Here is a 23763-nt window from a genome sequence, read left to right as displayed (position 1 = left end):
TAATAGCCCTCATCACATGTAAATTCATGTTGATAAGGCTATCAGCTATTGCCCCCCCCCAATGCAAAAAAAAAAAAAAGTGCACCCGACACACATTTTCTCTCTCAAAAATTAACGCCTGCCCCAGAGCAGGTGTTAATTCTTGAGGAGCCCTAAAGGTTTACAGAAAAGCAGAAAATACAGCTTTTCTGTAGTTCCTCTGACTTAATATCATGGCGATATTAAGTTGAAGGAACTGAAAAAGGAGAAATGTAAAAAAAAAAAAAAAAAAGTGTGCTGGCAGTCAAGTTAGGAAAACGGACACTCAATTTTACGAGCGTCCGTTTTCCTAACCTACTGACAGCCACCTCTCCTGGGCGCTCGATGCCGAGGAGGTACTAGGGATGCAAAATTTTACCTAGCACCTCCTTTTTAAATATTAAATCGGGCATCTAGGAGAGGTGGATTGATGCGCATAAAGAGAGTGGGGCGCCTAATCATGAGCGCCCGTTTAACACCTGCCGATACTGGATCGGAACAGACAGTGTCTGGGAATTCAGGAGAGGAAGTCAGTCACCCCCATGGAGACCTGAGAGGACTCCTTTCTTCCCCCAGTCAAAAGAATCCACACCTTGGAAGGTAAGGGAGACAGAAGAAATAGCCAGGGTCCCTGCCCCAAAGAGACTATAAATAACTTTATGGCCCCACCCATGCTGGATCTATACTGAGTTTCAGCTCTTAATTCCATTTAGAAGTACCAAAACAAAAAGTGTGATGGACAGATAGATATTTGTGAATTATAGAAATAAATTATAAACTTGTACAAATTTAAATAAAATGGAGCAACATTCAACATAATTTCTGATTTTACCTTTCTTTAAGAGCCATAAGTCAACTTTCTTTCTTCTATAGAAATACAAATAAATGGCCTTTCCAACCCAGTTATATATGTTTCAGAGTGGGGGGAGTTGCAAAAAGCTAAAAATGTGAACCTTGCCAATTTTTACTAAATCTGTAAAATTTCACTCAACTCAAAGCCAATTTATGAACTTCAAGTGACTCTTCAGGTCTCAAGACAGTATGGATCTAATCCTGTTTTATTGTCCATTCTCACTCAACATTTGTCTACTATTTGTGCGATAGCCCTATCTAAGAAGTATTACAAGTAAATTAATACGAAGAATGGTAACTAAAACATGCCTGGGTGAAGACCTTCCATTTGGTCATTCAATTAAATTACTTAGGTTCTTAACCAGACAAACATGACTGCATGACTCATGGATACAAAATTATAGCACTAAGTAAAAGGGAGCAGTTATGCATTTTAATGTTCTACACAAACTACTGGCCATAGCTACAATCAAGAGAGAACAGGATAATAAATAAATTGCATCCAAAGCCAGAAGAACACTTGAAAATACACAGACTTGTAAACGTTCAAAGAAAAGAGTCCCTTTATCCTATTCTCTTTCCTCAGCACACACACAGATGTGCCAGTTTATTCCTAAAAGGATAAAGTTGCAAGTTCTCCTATACTTGTGAACAACCATATCTTCTCAGCATATTTTACTTACCAGGCCACTGCAAGTACTGATAGCTGCAGACCCACTCCCAACGCCTGGCTGAAGCACTGTGCCAATGAGGTGACAAGCGGTCCCTGAATGAGATGCAATCTTTCCACCAGTATGGTTTCCATATCGTCTCTCCAGAATGTAGTTACTGGAGAGAAAGCCTTCATTGACTGTTAAGTTAAAAAACAGTTCCTTGGCCCTGTGGTTAATTTTGTAATACAAGTTTGGATTTCCATTAAGGTCTCTCTTCCTCCTAGTGCTTGAAGAGTCATGATATAAATTGTAAGACTGAAAATGTCCAGATTCATCTACTTTCACAGGTGTGACCACATCATAGCCTTGCAATGTCTTCATAAAGTGCTCTGAAAAATAAACCAGAAAAAAAAAATGTAGGGGTGAATTTTAAAAGCACTGCTCACGCTAAAGAGGCCCATATACATAATTATCTGGGTTACACACAAGCAACACGGATTTTAAAGCTGCACATTACATGCACATATACACGGACGCGAGAAAAGAAAAAAGAGGCGGGGTCAGAGCAAGTTGGGGACATGAAAATAGTTAATTCAACATTAAAGTCTCTTGTATACAGCATTAAAAATCATGCTGGAAGCAATTGATGGTTTCCAACAACTTTTACTGATAAAAGAAGAACGTTTGATGAAAAGATTAAGTAACACGTCCTTGACCTTTACAATTCATTTTACATCTTCACATCTTCAAATACATTTGTCTTTCAGCTTCCAATTAATGTATTGTGTTACTGAGGTCAAATTTTCTTATCTTTAATCCATTCCAATAAATGGAGTAGTTTTAAACCTTCCTCCCATAATTTGGTGAATGAGAATATCCCAGTTTAGATGTCCTATTTCAAACTCCCATTCCTCATACTTTTAGTCCAGTTGTTCAGTCATTCTTCTTACTGCCTTTGTTGGTACCTGGAAGGTATCTCCATGCTCCGCTCTTCCACATCCTGATGATGTAAAGATGGTTTACACCGATGTGTGCCACACATCTTCTTCACCACTTCCTTCTCCCCAGGAATGAACCCAGATTCATCACTTCACCAGCCAGGTACTCTCTGGCTTAGAGATGGCACTCCTCTTAGATGGCGTACAATGAGCCCCTGGACCCTGGGGTATTCAGACATGTTAGAAAAATAAAAGTCTTAAAAAAGGGAAACCAAAACATAGAGAAAGGAAGGGTGGAATATCTTCCTCCTCCAAAACCAACAGGTTTCCAAAAAGACATAGCAATGGTGGCCAAAGGCACTCTCTACTTTTCCATAGCCAAGCCTTATCCTTAAAGGCTCAAAGATCCTTTCCTATAAAAACTAAACAAAACAGAAGCAAGCATAGTAACCTGTTGCCCCTTCAAGGGATAACTAAAACGTTCACATCCTAAGATGGTGGCATGGGTATGCATATACTCTAGGGACTCACCATTCCCATCTCCCACATAGGGGAGCTACAACCCACAATACTCCTGATCCCCTTGAACAAATTCTCTTTAGTAGAGATCCTTTGGGCCCTGATCTTCAAAGCAAACTTACTGTATATGCATACATTTGCTTTGAAAATGTGTATTTCGCCCTGTACATGCACAGAATAACTCACACAAAGTTCTACCTGCACTGAAGAGGGCATACCTTACATACAAACTTTTTAAATTAAAAAGTATGCCTGCAAATTCCAACTCCTCCCCCTATAATACCTTTCCCCAGTTTGTGTTAAAGTATTAATGTGCAATACCAGTTTACAATGCATTTTTATGCACGCTGAGTTCCAGCCTATTTGTAAGAGCTATTTACAAGCATACAATCACGTTTTATACACGTAAAAGGCTCTGAATGAATGATACACCTGTAGAAAGGCATAGAATTGTCTGTTGTTCATCCCACACCTGTTATTTAAATCCTGGAAGGAAAATATAGCACCTGTTTCAATCAATCTCTTTAATCTTTTTAATGCCATGTTTTTCCCAGTTTTTTTTTAATATCACTGTAACCATATATACAGTAACCCCCCTTCTGAAGTCACTACATTAGCTTCTGCATACAGTTCAAGCTTTTCTTACTCGCCTACAAATATATTCACTCTGCGGCTCCTGCTCTCTAGGCCCCTGGGAGCCCCCCATGATGGGGTAAATGAGGGCTGGAAACCTTCCCAGCCCCCTTCACATTTGATTCAGGGGACAGGTGAGGGGGGCTGGGAAGGTCAGGAAGGCGATAAGGCCCTAACGCACGCGATAAACCTTTAGTAAATAACTCCCTTAGCCAGATACATTTATCCAGCTAACTTTGCCTGCTGCCTAGTGGCTGAAAATGGACCACAAAATGTTGAGTTTGGCACAACCATCCTTAGCATCTCTTAGGAAATAAGCCTTATTATAATGTCTGAAATTTGGACATGTCGAACTCCCATCTTCATATGGAAGCATTATCGCTTTTAAAGTTTTGCTGAATAACAAATAATCTATTCTTGATTGAGCTACTTGTGTATGTAGTCCCTCTCCATTGGGTGTAGTACTTTGTGAGCAGCCACCACTGTTAGGTTTTTAGAAACCTTGTCTGATCATCAAGGGACATGCTACACAGTTGAAATTGCCTCCTAGTATGAACTGTTTTCCCAGGCGTTTTCTTCATAATGTTTATGACAAAAAATTGTGGCTCTATGTGTTTGGCCCATATACATTGCAGAAAGTAATTTTTCTCCCATATGATGGAAGGTTAGGATAGAAATTAAATCTACCCTCTTTATCTTTAATCATTTTTTCCTCCTGAAAAGGTGACAGAGTGCGAGTCCTTGGACTGGAAATGGTTGGTACAGCCCACGCTGACAGCAGACAGATATGCTCACACTGGAACTGAGACTAGGCTTCATCTATACCAGCCTCTTCCCCCACAGGTGAAGCCCTTGGGTTCTGAGGCCAGCAGGACTTAAGCAAGAGTCCAGCAATGAAGCGGTCAGGCGGAGTGGGGTAATAGCAGGGGTCAGGACCGGTGTATGAATAAGCATTGCTACTTTAAAGTTGATCTGCCATTACAAGCAACCAATGGAGGCCTTGAAAAAAAGGAGCCATATAAGTCCTTAGCCAGTAACCAATATGATTACGAGTACAGAGTTATGCACAACTTGCAGTGCATAAAGAACACTTGCTGGTAACCCTCAGTGCATTACAATAGTCTAAACCAGTCAGAACCATCACTTGGAATACAGTATAAACCTCATGAAGCTCAAGAAGCACGAAACAGTCACAGTTTAAAAAATGCTGTTTTCTTCACAGATTCGACTAAGTCATAATGATAAGATGAAGTCAAGAGTAACTCCCACGTTCTTGACTTGCATTACAGTTGTAATCTGTAAACCACTGAAATGAAAAAGGAAGGGACAATCATTTGCTGGAAGGCGGTCAAGAATTATCTCTGTCTTGTTCACATTATGCTGAGGAATAAGCTTTGCAGTTTAAGTTTCTATTTCATTCTCAGTGCTATAGCAACAAGCCTGCTCCCAACCCCCACTCCCGGTACATTGCAGTAAAACTTAGGAGCTGAAGGGCTTCAAGTACCAGTCAGCATAAAGGCTTGAACAAGCTAGCACTGCCCAGTTTGCCAGTTGAGGTTTTATCATAATATAGTCCCTTCCCCCAACAACTACAGGGGCTGACTAGGATGGTCATGGCTAAAGCAACACCCATGTCTCCTGGATCCTTCCTGCACAGGAGGGGGAGAAGTCGTCAAATTTCCAAGTCCTTATGGTTTTATACCTTCTGCGGGGCTCTTCTCTACTCCAGTCCAGCCAAAATAAAAACCACACTGCAAACAAAACTTGATGTCAAAAAATAAAACTCTTTAATATTCTCTGGCGGTAGGAAAATAAAATTCACATCAGTACACTAAGGCTCTGTGCATGAAATAGTGTTGCGCTCGGGGGTGGACCCTTGTCCTGAGGCAGTGGAGAACCGCCTCCTGGTAGGGACCAGAAGGCAACTGCCCCCAGGGGGTGGAGCACTGGAGGAGACAGAGGCTAGGAAGAGCTTCACCACTGGAAGACCGAGGTCCCCCTGGGAGGAGACAGTAGGAACCCGGGCCGCTTGGACTTAGGTGGGCCTCGCAGAGTCTCCTGGAAGGATGGAAGTCTGGCATGCCCACAGACAGAAGGGGCGCGCAGTCAGGTTTGAGACTGGAGGTCAGATGGAACAAGGAGGACCAGACTACGTAGGCGATGACAAGGCTAGGAATAGAGCCAGACTCTAGATGTGGTCAAACAGGCAGAGGTCAAAGTCTGGGGGCCAGTCTGAGGAGTAGTCAGCAAAGCAGAGGTCAGATGAGGTCACAGGCAGGCCGAGGTCAGAAGGTAGGCAGATGAGACTAGGAACAAGTTGAGGTCAGGAGGCAGGCAGCAGGCAGGCAGGTCAAGAAACAAGCCGAGGTCAGAACCAGCAAGACAGTCCGGAGGTACTACCTGGGGAGATGGACAGATGAACAGGAACAGAAGGACGCTGGAGTACTAGGAAGCAGGAACAAGGCAGGAACAGAACTGGAACAGAAGGATCCTGGAACGAGACTTGGAACAAGACTGGAGCAAGATACAAATGCAGTGACAATCTAGCAAACACGCCGACTTGATCGCCAAGGCAAGGAAGTACAAGCAGAGAATTCCTTATAACAGGGAATCAATCAGGGCGTGCCGTGGAGCTAGGACCCACCCTTGGCCCTACAAGAGACCGGGCGATCCGCACACGCATGTGTAGGGGCGTGGCCAACACAGCCAAGGACGCTGAGCTCCAGCGTGAGGCCTGGTGTGCAGTGGAAGGCCCAGCGACCACCGCCATGGGATGCCGAGGCCTGGAAGGGCTTGCAGCTGCCGCTAGGAAGGCCGACCCGGGACCTGCCGTGGAACCATGGAGGTGAGCAGACCCGTGCCGGGCCAGGCACGGACGGGATGTGAAACAATACCCCCCATCTAGGCCTCCCCCTACGCGGCCGTGGTTTATCAGGATGAGTCCTATGAAAGGTTTTCTGGAGTTCCTTATCAAGGATATTGTGGGAAGGTTCCCATGAATTCTCCTCGGCCCCATAACCCTTCCAGGCTAAGAGGTATTCCCATTTTCCTCGGTGCCGCCGAATGTCAAGGACCTCTCTTACCTGGAGAGAAGAGTCAGATTCTGTAGAGACCTGAGGAGGAGAGGGAAATCTATGTGAGGGCCAGGAATGGACCAACGGCTTCAATAAGGACACATGGAACGTGTTATGGATACCCATGGCACGAGGTAGCTGGAGTTGATACGATACAGCTCCCACTCTTCGAATTACAGGGAATGGTCCAATTAATTTTGGAGCCAAGCGATGAGAGAGAAGTCTCAGTCATATGTGTCGAGCGCTTAGCCACACTTTCTGGCCAGGATGGAAGAGTGGAGCAGGACGTCTATGGATGTCAGAGTTACACTTGGAGTGTTCAGCGGCTTGGGAAAGACACTTTTTTACTTGGTTCCATACTTGACGAATGGTGTGAGCCATGGATTGTGCCGCTGGAGAAGGAACTGTCAGAGGAACTGGAAGAGGCAGTGGTGGCTGCCGTCCGAATACCATGGAGAATGGAGATACATCGGTGGCTGCAGCAACATGAGGATTGTGCGACAGCTCAGCCGAAAGAAGAAGATCAGACCAGTTATCCTGCTGATCATTTACATAGGAGCGGAGGAATGTCTTCAGAGTCCGATTGGTCCTTTCAGCTTGACAATTGGTCTATGGATAATAGGCCGATGCATAGCTTAAGGAAATGTTAAACTTCTTACATAGGGAATGCCACTACTTGACAGCAAACTGTGGTCCCTGATCGGAAGTAATCTCCTTGGGGAGTCCATGAAGGTGAAAAATGTTCTTCAGAAACAGCTTCGCCAATTCTGGGGCCGAAGGAAGGCCCAGCAGGGGAATATAGTGACCCATTTTTGAAAAACGGAAGACAAAGTTAAATTGTTCGAAGGAAAGTGCCCATCGAGCTTGACGAGAGTTCAGGAGTTGAGCCTCTTTAAGGTGCTCAAGGTACTTATGGTCAGTGAATATGATAAACTTGTGTTGCGCTCCTTCCAACCAGGGGCACCACTCTTGGAGCACCAACTTGACAGCGAGAAGTTCACGGTCACCAACGGTATAATGCTGTTCCATCGGAGAAAACTTATGTGAATAGAAAGAGCAGGGAATCAATTTACCCTTAGGGGAAAACTGGCTCAAGACGGCTCCTGCGCCGATTGCAGAGGTGTCGACCTCTACAACGAATGGATGTTTAGGGTCCGGGTGCTGCAGGCAAGGGCCAGAACAGAAAGCCTCCGTGATCGTCTGAAAGGCAACTAATGCTTTAGGTGTCTACACCCGAGTGTTGGCCCCTTTCCTTGTCATAGCGGTGAGGGGGCAACTAGAGAAGAATAATTAGCAATGAAGCTCCGGTAATAATTGGTAAAGCCCAGAAAATGTTGTAAGGCTCGGAGGCTTACTGGTGGTCAGAAATGATATACCCTAGGAAGGGTAAGTGATTGACTACACTCAAACAGGCATTTTTCCAGCTTGATATACAAATGGTTCTCTCTCAGGCATTGGAGGACGATCCGAATGTGATCTGTATGAGATTCCAGGTCTTTAGAAAAGATCAGGATGTCATCAAGGTATACGACTACGAAGGAATACAGAAGATATCGGAAGATTTTGTTCATAAAGGCATTGAAAGACCGCTGGGGCATTGCATAGCCCAAAGAGCATCACAGTGTATTCATAGCGACCGTCCCTTGTATTAAATGTGGTTTTCCAATATCATCAGGTTGAATGTGTACCAAGTTGTACGCACCCCTCAGATCCAACTTGGAGAAGATCTATACCCCTTCAAAGACCAATACAGTTCACTAATGAGGGGCAGCGGGTATTGGTCTTTGTGGGTTATGGCATTGAGCCCACTGTAATCAATACAAGGGTGTAGACCGCCATCCTTTTTCTTAACGAAGAAGAACCTCACATCTGCAGGGGAGTCAGACGGGTGGATGATGAATCCTTTTTCTAAGTTCTCTTTAATACACACAGACATAGCTTGAGTCTCAGGTTGAGACAACGGGTAAGTTCTGCCTTTGGGAGGCATAGTGCCCAGCAGGAGTTCAATAGGACAGTTGAACTTGCGTAACGGAGGCAGGGTATCCGCTTTCTGATTTGAGAAGACATTGTTAAAGTCAGAATACTGCAAAGGCAAACCAGGTAAAGTAACAGACTTCAGGACAGAAACTACTGAAGATACAGAATGCAAACAAGTTTTCTGGCATTTGGAGACCCACTGTACCAACTGCAGGGAATGCCAATCGAACTGGGGTTCGTGGGCCTGGAGCCAGGGCAACCCCAAGATAAACGGATGGGTTGATCGCTTCAATACATAGAAAGACATCTCCTCCTTGTGGAGAGTGCCCACGGTAAGGCGAACAGACACTGTCTGGTGAGTGATGAGTCCTGGAAGACGGTCTTCTTGGATGGAAGCGACGTGGAGACTCACCTCCAGTGGCTGGAGAGGAATGTTCAGGAGCTTGACAATGTCATCCATAATGAAGCTGCCGCTTGCTCCGTTATCAACAAGAGCAGTGGTAGCGAAGGTTTGGGCCTTGATGCCCAGGGATACAGGAAGCAAGAGTTGAGGGCCAGTAACAGTTGCGCCCAAGCTCGGGACCCCTGCCAGGCTCAGGCGTTGCAGTTTCCCGACTGAACCGGGCAGGACTGCAGACCCAGTGGTCACTAGAACCTAAATTTCCTTTTCCATGAGGTCAATACAGTCCTGGGGGAATTCTGCGCTACTGTGGAACGCAGAATTTCCACAGAACCCCCCCTGCACAGAATTTCCAGTTTCTGCACAGAATTTGGAGCAGACCCCACCGTGCCACGAGCAGACCCCATCTCGCTTGTGGCGAATAGGAAGGAAGCCCCAGCATGCTGCATCGTGGTGAAGAGGAAGGAGGCCCCGGCGTAAAGAAAGCCCCGGTGTGCTGCATCGTGGTGAAGAGAGAGGTGCAAGTCCCGGCATGCCGCGAGTGGAGCAGGCCCCAGTGAGTCTGTGTGTAGTGGTCGTTTGTGTGAGAGACTGAGAGGCTGTGTGTAGAAGTATGTGTTTAAGACTAAAAGCCAGTGTGTGTGTGAGAGAGAGCATGAATGAGGGTGTGTGTGCCAGAGAGAGGGAGTCTCTGTGAGGAGACTGTGAAGGAAAGCGTATATATATGAGAGATTGGGAGCTGGTATGCGTGAAAAAGGGAATGTGTGTATGTGAGGGAGTAAGTGTGCTTGTGAGAGAAGGAGACTGTGTGTGTGAGAGAGAGAGAAAGAGAGAGAGAGAGAGAGAGAGAGAGAGAATGTGCAGGCATGTGTGAAAAAGATAGGTAGCCTATGTGAGAGTGTATGCATGAGAGAGAAAGGGAGCCTGTGTGAGGGTGAGGGTGTGTGTGTGTGTGTGCGCGCGAGATAGAGAGCCTGTATGGGGAGTATGTATGTGCATGAGAGAGAGGGGGCCTGGTGTGTGAGAGAGAAAGAGCCAATGTGCAGTGGTGTGTGTATGAGAAAGAGAGATAGGTACCCTGTGTGAGGGTGTATGCATGAGAGAGAAAGGGAGCCTGTGTGAGGGAGGGGATGTGTGTGCCCAAGAGAGAAGCCTGTATCAGTGGATGTGTATGTGCATGAGAGAGAGGGAGCCTGTGTGAGGGGGCAGTACTGAGAGAGGGATCAAACTCTGGGAGTGGAGATAAGAGTGGAAGGGGTTGAGCCTAGCAGGGAAGGGGAGAGATAGTGGGGGGTAAAGGAGATGGGGAGCCTGAGAAGGCAAAGTGAAAGGAGACTGGCCAGGGGAGCAGGAAGAGAGAGAATAAGGGACATTCTTACAATGTACTTCTAGGGAAATTCTGCTCAAAATATTTAAAACTCTGCATCTTTAACTAATTCATTTAAAATGTACACAGAAAAAATGTATTACTTAAAGACTATCATGTCCAATATAAAGTATGTAGAATTTTCAATGTTTTGCACAGAATTCCCCCAGGAGTAGACAATCAATGATACCATTTCCATTCATCAGCAGCAAATCCAGCATAACCTCCCCTTGAATGATATCTTCTATCAACTGCCTGAGAAATGCCCCTTGAAGGGCATCCAGGATGACATTTTATTTATTAATTAAAATTTTATTCCACACTTAGCAGCTGAACCTTTCCTTTCTTTGACATCTTGATGATGCTTATGTCTGATTCCATCTCCTTCCCCTGTGCTGTAGGTCCATGTAATTCTCCACTGTACAAGGAATTTCTCTTAAGTTTTTCCAGGACCACTCACAACAATTCAGTTTCTCCGTAGTTTCCCTTTATTTCAGTGGCTATTATTGTGTTCCTAAAGTAAAAGAGTTACTCCTCCCCACTTTTCTCTAGGCTATAATCTTTTCAGAAGAGACAGACTAGAGGGATCACATCTCAGTTCTGAGTTCCATCACATCAAGCTTCTGAGATTGCAACTATAACAAAATCTGCCGCGGCCTTGACAGCCTCCAGGCCTATGATTTGGTTGAGAGGACTTCAAGCATTTGCAGGACTCTCCAGGACAACAGTCCTTCTCCCTCTTTATTTCCTTTGGGTTTTCTTATTATTTTTCCATTAATGCCATTGCTGGCATTCTATCTTGTTTGCTATCTCCTGTGTGATGTTGTCAAAAAACATTTTGGGCTTTTATCTCTTAAAGGCTTTCCTTGTTTACTTCAACTATTTTTGTTTGTTAGGCAGGGAGTCTGTGCCTTCCCCCTCACTTAGTTTAAATTCCAGGCTAAATAAGACTTGAAACAACATGTACCTTCTTGGATGGTTGTCAACCATCCCATTAAATAAGGATCTTTGCAAATTGGATGGATATAAACCATCTTAGAAAAGTGCCATCTTTACATGTCGTTTAAAATCGTAATTAGACAAACATTTAAAATGAAATAGGAGGCACAGACCATTCTCCCCCAAAAGCAAAAACAGGTGAGATACAAACAGGTGACAAGTGGTGGTTGTCCTGAATACAAGGACACACTGTTATCCTGGGACCACAAATTCCCTCTCCTACTTGCTTCCTCCTTTATCTCACAGTCCACAAGACCTGGGTTCTTTCTGGCAGATTCGGCCTCCAGGGCCAAAGGCAACTGGGGGGGGGAGGCGCTAATGCATACTCAGTTTTTCCATCTCTTTCTCTCTTAGATGTACTCGCAATTAGGATGTCCTTGCTTGCGGGGCACCTCTTCTTCTCACAAAAGACAGAGGACACTCTGGTGGGGCTCCAACACTAATTTTACTGCAACTAAAAAATACCTTGAATCCAAATAGCAACAAAAAAAAGTCTAATCAATCTTCTCACAAACTTCAAAAATGCACTTCTCGTCTCAGTCCTGCACTGACAGTGTCCCTTCAGGTGGCAGGCACTAGGCAAAGATTTATCACTCCCAAGTGATAGCAGGTGGGTTCCTAGTGGGGACTGGGATCTCCTGATCTCTTTCTCTCTGACAGTACCAGTGGAAAGGTGTCCAGATGTCCTAGGTGGTTATATAATTGAATTCTCTCTCTCTCAAATTGCACATGACAAACGAAATGCATACCCAAAAATGGAAAATGCCTGCCAGCTCTGTGCCTCACCCACACCACTTATCTTGTTTGTCCTTTCAAAATTGCCCCCCTTACCAGCTACTCTGCCACCCCATCCACCGTTTACCCTGCCTAATGCTTCCGCTGACCCTGCTCTCTGATGTTAACTATGCACCTCTGGGTTAGAAAGTCCCCAAAATTGCAAAACCAAAATATTTTCTACTTCTCACAGGAAGGAGCTGATGGCAAAAACTCCTCCCAAAACAACAGGAACAAAACCTTCTTCAAAGCAGAACCCCTTTTCTCTGCTAGCAAGTCAATACTGTCTCTCCTGGTAGTTAAGGCAGAGAATCACAGTTCGTTTGCCATGACTCACTTCAGAAAGGAAAAATCATTCTGAGTCAGGCCCAGGTTCCACACACAAACAAAGACTTCACAAAAATCTGCCTCTCAAATCTCTTCTGTCACTCCATCCCCAGAAACACTCCTTGCCAGACCAAGGGATTACCGGTTAGAAACAATCCTTCTCCCCTGTATCAAGCTGTGGCCTGTGAAGCCTAAAAATAAGGACTACTCCAAGACTCTCCTCCTTCTTGAAATTCCAACTCAGAGTTCTACACTACGCCTTGTGCTCTGCCTGCTTTTATACAAGCTGCTGACCATTTCAGGCAGCCTCACTAGAAGTGCCTGCAAGGAATAATCTAAAAAACAATCCTAGTTCTATCTAAGCTAGGGACAAGGAAAAAATGTTAGTGGAGACCTAGAGGGTCCCTACACATGATATCTTCTGTCTACAACTGAGAAGAGAGGAACTCCTCCACACATGTGGCCCAGAGTAGGCATTGGGCCAAAACATGACAATCTACCCAGATCCATTCACATACTGTCCCCTGGACCCAAGCCTTGACTGACACAGATGTAACAATACTAGGCCTTGGATCCTTCCTCTCACAGCCCCAGGCTCACCCCAAGATCCTCTCTCATGCTTGCATTCCTAAATATCATTTTCACAGCTTTCCCAGCATAGCCTTCCTACTCGCAGCATTCTCTCTCACTCTGGACTACCATATTTTCCACAGCCATCATCCCCCAGTTCTCAAAGTACTTTTAGTCCCAGTCTTCCTCTCTGTCACATCTCTCCTAATCCAGGCCCTTTCACTCACTCGCAGACCTCCATAGTAACCCTGCTCCACCTGTTTTCTTTCTACTGCACTACCCTTCTCTTGTTCCTATGATTTTGGCCTGCAAACAGCCAGCATTTTATAAAGTCAATTGCTCCCATAATCTTGGACATAAGCAGTCCATTGACTTGGAAGAGAATGACTGTTAATTACACCCTGTCCTGGCCAATCAAAATGTTTTCATTGAAGACCCCAGGTTAATTACAATGATTTGAAAATACCAATTTCAAATTGCAGTTTTACATCAGACTGTGATCAGTCGCATAAAAGCATTGCAAATTATGATTTATGAACCTTTCTGCACTGCTGTACTAATCTTTTGTTCTTCATGGCTGAAATAAATATTTGAACCTTTGAAAGCTCCTCAATATTCACTGGCACCATGAAAGACCTGACTAAATTGCAATGCTGCTGGTCCTCAAAAATCTGTGCTAGTAAAATCCTTAACCAAACTACAACCACCACAAGAACAGATGACCAGAAAACAACACAGAGTAAGAAATTAAAAACTGGGGTGCATAGCCATAAGAGGTGTACATTTTATAATAGAAAGATGTAAAAATGTAATAACTGCAGGGGTGGAGGGTAGAGAAGAAACTATAGTTATCTCTGCTCATCCCTGTAGTGGTGTTAAAAAATGGTGGGCCGGATTTTAAAAGGGTTACGCGCATAAGTTATGTGCGTAACCCTCTTAAAAGGCCCCTGCGCGCGCCGAGCCTATTTTGCATAGGTTCGGCGGCGCGCGCAAGCCCCGGGATGCGCGTAAGTCCCGGGGCTTTGCAAAGGGGGCGTGTCGGGGGGATGGTGCAAATTTTGGGGCGGGGTGGGAGGCATGTCGTGGGCAAGACGCCGGCCCGGGTGCATGGTCGAGGCCTCCGGACCAGCCCCCGGGTCGAGTGATGGCGCACCAGCAGCCTGCTGGCGCGCGCAGCTTTACACCTGCCTCTGGCAGGTGTAAATCTGCCAACAATGGTAGGGTGGGGTGGGTTAGGTAGGGGAAGGAAGGGGAAGGGAGAGGAAGGAGAAGGGGAAGGGAGGCGGAAGGAAAGTTCCTTCCGAGGCCGCTCTGAAATGTGCACCCCCTTGCTCGCGCTGACCCCGGATTTTATAAGATACGCGCGTATCTTATAAAATCCAGCGTACTTTTGTTCACGCGTGGTGCGCGAACAAAAGTACGCGCGCTCGCTGTTTTTGAAAATGTACCCCAATATGTGTATAGTAACATACTGTTGCTTCAAGAACTTTGTAACATGTTGCAGAAAAGGAGAAATACGTTAGCAGTGCCTACTAACTAGACTGAACACTTATGGGAGATAGGCAGGATTTTGATCATGACTGTTTTAATAAATTCACATTGGTACATAACCTCAATTTGCTCAGGAATAAAATGACAACTGCAAATAAAAAAATTCAAGGGCTACTAAAACTGGTTTTCTGAATTTTATACAGAAGAATTGGTGGTATGCAGAGCATAGTTCTCCGCCACTGTTAAACCCTTTTTTCCCCCTTGTTTTATGTACTCCATTTGCTGTGTAACACACCTCGAACCATAACAAAAGGCATAATACAAATTTAACTAAAAAATACTAAAATTCTAAAAACAAGAACAATTCTCCTTGCATTTCAGTGGTAATGAAAAGGTTAATAAGTTCATGATTACGACTTGTAAATTTTCAAAAGCGGAGTCTGACAACAAAGCATTTAAGGTGGTATATCAGGGGTGTGAGCTATACTTTCTCACAAATGAAAATTCAAAGCTGCAAACCATCCTGTGTCAAGAAGTATCATCACAGTGACTTAAATATGTGATGCTGGAACCCTCATTGTAGATAAGTTAATGGCTCCATTCCACTTGATGGATAAAAAGTTACATCAACGTTTGATAAATCAAGTATTACAATCCTGTATAACTACAATATAGCAATATGGATTTAGTCAAACAAATATAAAATATGTTCATGCAAGTTGTATAATTAGCTAAAATTAGTCATTACATGCTCTGGACTAGCTATATGAAATAGAAAGGAAATTAGTAATATAAAGAGGGGAGTCCTGTAAAAATAAAATTTAAAGTTGCAAAACAAACATTAAATTGTAACTATAATGTTGCAGTACTTTATATGTATGTAGAGAAGGCACCAACCTTGCTTCTTGTCTGGAAAATAGAAATTACCAGGCTGTAGATGACTACCATGGCATAGGGATACGGTGAAAACGTAAAGGAATTGAACTAAGAAGGAAAAGCTTGCAGTCCAGCCTCTCTGGATACATACCATGGTATTGCTGAGTAAAACAAAATAAAACAGAAGTCTGCACCCAACTTAAGAAAAACGTTTACATGCAGATAGATAGTAAAGGACAAAGGAGGCACATTGGCCTGATTTAAGGAAAATTAGTACAGGAAATGTTTCTCTTTTTTTTTTACCCCCAAAAAAAAGCTTTTTTTTTTTTAAAGGGGGAGTGATTGAACTACGCCGTGTCTTATTTCACAAGAGGTGTGCTTAGGCCAAACCTTTCCGAAGACCCCTGCTCTGCATCATTTGCATACAGCTAGCGGTATTACATTTCAGCGTTGTTTACGCAAGCAACGGAAATGCTCTGGGCACAAAACACTGGGAGATTCACACACCAGGGCTCTCTGCTCCTTTTCCCAAGGAACCGATTTTCTTGGGGGGTGGGAGGGACGAAGAAAGTTTACTACCTACACATCGGCAGCAGGCAAAACTCATTTCAAACCTCCAGCTGGCTCTCTCTGCTTTCATACAACTGATTCCTCTCCCCGTTTATAGTTTCATATCCTCCCTAGAATGCTCGAAAGATAATTTCACTTTAACCAGAGGCTACATTTTTTTCGCTCGGAGCAAACTTTGCTTATTTTCCAGGCAAGACCTCCTCGCATTTAGCATTCCCCTGCCCCACAGCATCCGGCGGGAGAGGTTGGTACCGCCTCAAACCCTGCCCTCATCCCACCTCCCCTCTCGCTGAATGCGTTCTACATTCAGATTACTTTATTGGTCATTTGTTTAATTACTATTTTTAATTTATATTCCGCCTTTCAGACCCTTCAAAGCGGATTGACAGTTTTATGTGTTGCCAAAGTAATATACACGTTTAAAATAAAAGGAAAGAAATTACAAAATAATAATAGTTTAAGTTACAGGGTACAGAAGTAAAAAAAAAAAAAAAAAATCAAGGGCATGTCTCAGGTTTTGGGGCTGGTCTGTATTGTCCCCTGGTCAGATTTCATTTTTGGCTGGGTGACAGGATGCCACATATTCTGCTGCTATTGATGCAGTTTCTCCTTTTTCTCCAAGAATTATACTGAGTTGTTCCTGCTCATTCTTTTGTGGAAAGGCTGATTTTCTCTGTCAGCTTTGGGAAATGTGTACCTCTGATATTTTTGTGTTATGCACAACACTGGAGGAAATGCATTTCTGTTTCTATTTTTTCTGGGGTTCTATTGTATAGAGTCTGGTTTTTTGGGGTTTCACTTTCTAGCCTGACTGGTTTGTGCCACATTATGTGGAAAACGTCAGCAGTGCAGTGCGAGACCCTGCCTCATCCAGAGACCCCACCCCTTGCCTCCCCAATCCAATAGCCCCAAGAGGGTGGACTCAGAGAAGCTTTGCTCAGCCTCTGCAGCTTGGGCTGCCAAAGGTGGAAGAGCAGTCAGCATGTCTGGCTCTGCTTTTTGCTGGAACTGAGTCTGTAACCTTCCTTTATGTTCGGGAGGGGAAAATATGTCTCATTGACCAGAGGTTAGACCTATGTAGATGCTGCTAAATGTTTCAAGCTGCAAAAAGACTTGTAATTATACACCCTCAATACCTAAAATTGCAAATGATTCATTGACCAGCCAAACAATGGGCCTGATTTTCCAAAGTATTTATATGCATAACACTTGGTGTTACATATATAAATGCACTTTACCCGTGTAAGTGGGCTTTTTAAAATTGCTATGTGTCATTGAATTGTCAATAGTTTTTACCCTTGTTAAGTGCACGTAACATGGGCAAATGGCTTTTGAAAATTGCTCCAATAATATGTTACAGTTATATGCTTATTTCCTTAAAAAATTCACCTGAATATGTTTTGCCAAAAAAGAAAAAGTTTCTCCCCTTAGAAATAGAAAACTCATAATACAGGCATCCAGGACGTCACTCACTCTCATCCGCCCTTTCACATTCAAATTATAACAACGACAACTACTATTGGGTTAACAGGGCCGCAGCTTTATTACAACCTGGAGGCCCGAGCCTCAATTAATTAACATTACAACTTTTGCACCTCCATTTTAACCGTCCGCTGCTTCTCCAGCAAGACGGTCCTTTCCAGCCACGCGGCTCGACCAATGTGGCCCCCGCACCAAGTTCAGACTCCCACCACCTGCCAGCAAAGGAGCCAACCCGGTGGGCCACCGCCGCCACCAGCAAGTAGCCAGGCCTGCCGGCTGACCCCCGCCGCCTGCCAGCAAGGAGTCTGCAACCAACAACTCCACGTTGTCCAGTATTCCCCAATAGCCAGGTAACTCCATACCAACAGGTAACCAGTGTATAAGCAGCACTGGCTCGGGCCATCCGCTGCGACGAAACACATCACACACAACAATAACCAAAATAAGGGCGGGTGGGAGGGAAACTGCTGCCTCTCAGCCCGGAGCAGCGCGCCGCAGTCCCTATCGCGCCTCGCTGCTCGAACCCCAGCCGTTAGCCCAGCCCCCATTAGCTGCTGCCGACCAATCCTGGCCCGCCAGCGCCACGAGGACTCCAGCTCACAGCCAATCCCCCTCTCCTCCTCTACCAGCTGCCCCCCCCCCCCTCTCTCTCCGACTCCTCTCGAACCTCTCACCCTTGCCTGACCTCGCTCACCTCTAGGACCCCCTCCGTCCTCAGGACGCCCTTCCCAGACGTGGCCAGCTCCCGAGTGCGCCTGGGCCTGCATTACCTTGGCCTGCAGGCTATTACAGCCCACAGACCTCTCAAACTACTGGTAACCTGCACGGAGCAGCAGTTAACATAAGAAACTTGCTGGGCAGACTGGATGGACCATTTGGTCTCTCTCTGCGGTCATTACTGTGTTATGTTACTGCATCTTTATGGGGAGGGCTCCTATATAATGCGAGGAGGGAGGGAAGTAGTGCATTGCTAGGGATATGTCTGAGGTGGGGCACTTTTCAAAAGGATTATTGCAGGTTGTCGAGTAGTTGCAGGAAAAAAACCCTTTCGAAATTGCCCTGCCCCTCCCCCCTTGGGGAGAAGTACATGTACTGTTAAGAGAATGCATACTCAGCCTGCAGCATGAGGGACAGGGAGGGCTTCAGGTGGGCTAGAACTCATGAGGATTTCACTTTCATATCCCAGTGTGTTATTTACCTCTCATATTTTGCAACTACAAAGGGTGTGCATTAAGAAAATCCTGGCTGCACTGAGGACCCCAGTTTAAATTGCTTGAGACTGCCACCAGTCCAAATATGAACACTGCCCACGGCTTAAGTCATTGCTTCAACATTTCTCCCGATGCATCTTTTAGTTTTATATGCATATTATATGCATATTTATTTGATATGTCATTTCTCTACATGAATGTCGGTATATAAAAGTTCTAAATAAATAAATAAGAAAATATTAAAAAATTGAGAGAGCCTTTAAGGATAAACATAGTAACACAGTAATGAGACAGCAGAAAAGGTCCATCTGGTCTGCCAAGAAAGCTCCTTAAGGTAGTATCTACCGCACTGTGCAGGTTACCCCCATCTTTCTGTTAAGGATAGGAACTGCCACACTGTGCAGTTATCCCCAAGCCTTACAATAATGCATACAAATTGCAGCTAGCCACGTTTTTTACTGGGTGACGAGCTTTCTAGAAAATGTAGACAATGCTGCTTGACGTGCTTTGCTTATGGACTTGGCTGCACAAGCAGTCCTGTTCTTTTCCCCTTATATCTGCACATCATTAACCCAGATCTGAGAAATCGGGGCCCTCAGTTGTTGTCTGAATCTAATTCCTCTTTTTCCCCATGCCATCCAAGTGGGGAGCAATATTGCAGTTGCATTCAGAGCTGTAGCCAGGCAATTTGGTGCCTAAGGCCAAGTGAAAAATTGCACCCTCACCCATTACACAACACATGGCACTGCCCATGGCCAGTACAATGGTATTAGGTGCCCCTAGGAAAACTTTACAGTCTTGAACTCACCCCATCACACCCTCCTCACACATAATTAGAAATTATGCATTCATAATAGATTTTACATGAAAAAGAACATTTAAAGCACAATCTTCTGAGGTAAAAATATCACGTACAATATGTATATTATATTTACATGCACTGCTATGGTGCCAACCAAAAAACCCTGCAAAAAAGCAAGATATACTTGGTACTTATATGGTATTAGGCCTACTGTACTGCATCTTGGGCATGGGCATGATGCTTAGAAAGCCACTCAAACAGCATACTATAAATATTACACCAGGCCTAAAATAGTAATAAATCCCCTAATAGGAAACAGAAAACTCCAAGCTGCTATAGATTCCTATATAGAAACTACACACTAAGGGGTAGATTTTCAAATAGCGCGATTTGGCGTACTTTTGTTGGCGCATCAGGCGCCAACAAAAGTACGCTGGATTTTAGTAGATACGCGCGTAGCCGTGCGTATCCGCTAAAATCCGGGATCGGCGCACGCAAGGCTATCGATTCCGTATAGCTGGCGCGCACCGAGCCGCGCAGCCTACCTCCGTTCCCTCCGAGGCCGCTCCGAAATCGGAGCGGCCTCGGAGGGAACTTTCTTTTGCCCTCCCCTCACCTTCCCCTCCCTTCCTCTACCTAACCCACCCGCCCGGCCCTGTCTAAACCCCCCCCCCTTACCTTTGTCGGGGGATTTACGCCTCCCGGAGGGAGACGTAAATCCCCGCGCGCCAGCGGGCCGCTAGCGTGCCGGGACGCAACCTGGGGGCGGGTCCGGAGGGCGCGGCCATGCCCCTGGACCGCCCTGGGCCGTAACCACGCCCCCGGGCCCGCCCCCGAAACGCTCCCGACACGCCCCGAAAACGCCGCGCGGATCGGGCCCGCCCCCGACACGCCCCCCTCTGAAAACCCCGGGACTTACGTGAGTCCCGGGGCTCTGCGCGCGCCGGTAGGCCTATGTAAAATAGGCGCACCGGAGCGCAGGGCTCTTAAAATCCGCCCCTAATGGAATAACTCACTTCAGTCACACATGCAAAACACAGATAGACCCTTTAATACAGAATAAAGAGACCATACAGTATAAATAGAAAGGTACAGACAAAAACTGAACTGGAAACCACAACAAGCCAAATTCTGTATGCACTGCAACTGTTGCAACTCTGCCCGTGGCAGGAACCGCGAGCAGGCTCTTACCTCCGCGGCTTGGAAGCCGCCAATATCCCCGCTCGTCCTGCAGCCTGGAGGCTGTCCCGGGATTCTCCTGCGTGGCGGGAGCCGCCGTGAGCCAGTCCTCCTCCGCGACTGGACATCCTGGTTCCTGCGGCCTGGGGCCGCCATCGGGCCAGCACGGCAGGAGCCGTGCCGGGGTTCCTTCGCAGCCAGGAGAGACTGCTGCCTTCAGCTTTCCATGGCGGCAGGAGCCGACTCCCCTGTCGGGGCCTGCATGGCCCAACTTTGGCTCTTCTGCCGCCCACGCCATCTTCGTCAGGCCGGGAGGCCTGCTCCTCAACGGCAGGATGCCGCCTGGCTCCGCCTCTCATGTCGGGGCCTGCACAACACAGTTCTTGCTCCAGCTGTGCCAACCTCCTGCAGGGCCACTGTCCATGGTCCTGCAGTACTCTGCCTGCTCTCCTGAGGTGTGGGGCTGCGCCTCCTTCCTGGAGTTAAAGGGCCAGCAGGGCATGGTCTCTCTGGCTCCTCCTGCGAACGGCTCCCAGGGCGTTTCCTGCTTCAGCCTACAAAAGGCTTCCACTGTCAGTTCTTCCTCACCTTTGCAAAGAGCAACTTTCTTCCTGGAGCTGGTCTCCTGAGGATCTCCGTTTCCAGCTCCTACCTGGCATCCTTGTCTTGGGATGCCATTCCTTGTTCTCGACTACTTTGATGTTCTACATTCCTGGTTTCTTGTCTTCGTGATGTCTTCAGTACCCTGATGTCTCCGTTCCAGCCTTGTTGTCTGCAGTATCCTAATGTCTCCGTTCCAGCTTTATCCTGATGTCTCTGTTCCAGCTTTATCCTGATGTTCCATTCCAGTCCAGAGGTTCCTGAGGTTCTGTCTTCCCATTCCTCTTGGTCCGCAACCAGTTCGGCTGGGCTGGTAGGGCACGTAGTGGCCCAGTGGTCCACAACCACCCCAGCTGGGGTGTGTAAGGCGCTGGTGGGATTCTTCCATCTCCAGAGCTGAGGGTACCTATGTTCCTGTCTGTCTCTCCTGGGTCTGGAGTCTTCTGGACGTCTGCTTCATCTGTCCCAGATGCTCCTCATTGAGTGCCCGGGGAGTCTGTTCCAGATGTCCTGGATCCTTGCCTTGGAGACTCGTCTTCTTCCTTCGATGCTCTGGACTCCGGCTACGTCTAGTCCCCGGCAGGGAGTGCTCCAGTGGATAGTCTTATGGCCAGTCTGGCCACCGCAGACTTCTCCCAGGCTGTGGGTGTTAGTGCTCTATCTGGAGGTCTCCTTCATCTCAGATCGAAGATCTTCCTCGTCCATCTGAGTACCGTCTTGGATCTTCACTCTTGTCTGATCTTTTTCATGTTCAGGGTTCCGGAGCTTTCCTCCTGTGGTCCATCTTCAAGCCTAACTTCGGGATACCTTCATCATACATCGATCATGACGGGTTCCCGAGGCTCAGGTCAGGACGGGGCTGCCTTGAGTTTTGGCCGGCTACCTTCATCTATTTCTCCTGATGTCCTTCTCCTTGGATTTCAGTCCTTCTCTTCAGTACCTATTGCCATCTTGAACTCTAATGTAACTGAGTCTTTGCCCGCTTTGAGTCATCATCTGAATCCTCATCCTGTGTCTTGTCCTCGTCTGCCTTGTCCTCTGTCCAACCTGCTGCTTCCCGCCGCTCCCTAGCGGCAGTCCAAAAGGGCTTGGAACGGTTGGAGGACCATTCAGAGACCACAATTGCGTTGGTCTCAAGGAAGTGTGCAGGTTTGGTTAAGGCTCAGGGTAAGGATGTTTCATCACAAGGGCACACATTTTGTCCCATGCTGGAGAGCGCCCCCTGGTGCTCTCGTCCATTGCAGCGCAACAGCAACAATGTAAAAAACATAAGTTATCATGTCTCATAAATGAAAATTAGTAAAACCGTACAAATAAAAAGAATAATTCAAAACAATTAATGAATAGAATAACATTCAATAATTAAAAATTCATATAACAATCTTCCAAACATCAATAAAATATTTCAAAACAGATACATCAAATAACACCCAACAATTAAAATAAGGGTTTTAAAAAATTCCCCATTATCCATACCTTGGAACTTTTGATTTCCAGATGCCCTGAAATTGGCATGGATTAGCAGGCAAAGAGTAACTGGGGTAGTTTTGCACACACATGCTCCCTGTCATACACACACAAGCTCACATGCTCACTCTCACTCTCCCACACACATTCACACATGCTCTCTCACTTTTCCACACAAAACTCACATGCTTTCTCTCACCTCCCACACACAAGCATGCCTGCTCTCTCTCATTCGCTTCCTCCTTGACTTAGCAGGCAGCAGCAGTCTCCTTCTTCAGCCCCCGTGGCCAAGGGAATGACTTCCGGCCACGGGGCATTGGACCACTTCCGGCAGGGCGTGCTCCACCTCCTCTGAAGCAGCTCGGCCCCACTGAAATTGATGGCATCATAAGCGCTGCCTTAGTAAATGGAAAAGCAACGCAGCCCCACCAGAAAGGGACCGCGCTGCTTTTCCACTAGCTAAGGCCACACTGACCACACTGTCGATTTTGATGGGGGTCGCACTGCTTTTTCTTTTGCTGAGAACCTGCCGGCTGCACTGCTCTCCTTGGTGCCTTTTGTAGCGGCACTTTTAGCCATAGCCATACTGGCCATAGGCATGCTACGGCTCTGGTTGCATTAAAAGTAAGTTGTGCTCTGACAAGAATTCATTGTTAGCTGCATTTTGACACCCCCTTAACCGAAGATTTTAGTGTGTCTTGCTTAGGAGTTAATTTTTTTCCCAAGAATTTTTGTTATGTATATTATTTCATTTTTAAATGTAGAATGTTTACTGTTTAATAAAAACTGCTTGTACTACACTAGATGCTCGATACTCCTCACTTACTTAATATTTTCATTTCTCATGCTAGTCTGTACATTTTACTTATCACTTAAGCTCTTTTAAATAGAAAGGGAAAAACCTCAGACAGCACTTTTATATTCACACATCTGTGTGATTTTTAACGCTAGTGCTCGGCCGCAGAAACTTATGCCAAAGCTGCCA

General features: G+C 45.9%; 1 protein-coding gene across 5 annotated transcripts in view; it reads right to left on the bottom strand.

Annotated features, from left to right (window-relative positions):
* The window catches only part of ADAMTS12 (ADAM metallopeptidase with thrombospondin type 1 motif 12), a 1111988-nt gene extending 1095681 nt beyond the window's left edge, over nt 1–16307 (bottom strand). The window contains exons 1-3 of one of the 5 annotated variants that reach the window (XM_029579144.1): nt 15975–16307; nt 15489–15628; nt 1554–1912 (exon numbers count right to left, since the gene is read on the bottom strand). In XM_029579144.1, coding sequence (XP_029435004.1) covers nt 1554–1912; nt 15489–15621 — 492 coding nt within the window. In that variant the 5' untranslated portion in view covers nt 15622–15628; nt 15975–16307. The other 4 variants (XM_029579126.1, XM_029579135.1, XM_029579155.1 and 1 more) reach the window with 4 other exon arrangements.
* Nucleotides 16308–23763: the final 7456 nt, after the last annotated feature.

The sequence above is a fragment of the Rhinatrema bivittatum genome, chromosome 1 (assembly GCF_901001135.1).
Source record: "Rhinatrema bivittatum chromosome 1, aRhiBiv1.1, whole genome shotgun sequence".
In the NCBI taxonomy this organism is placed as follows: domain Eukaryota; kingdom Metazoa; phylum Chordata; class Amphibia; order Gymnophiona; family Rhinatrematidae; genus Rhinatrema; species Rhinatrema bivittatum.
The sequence above is the reverse complement of the archived record's forward strand: the minus strand, read 5'-3'. Positions and strand labels throughout refer to the sequence as shown.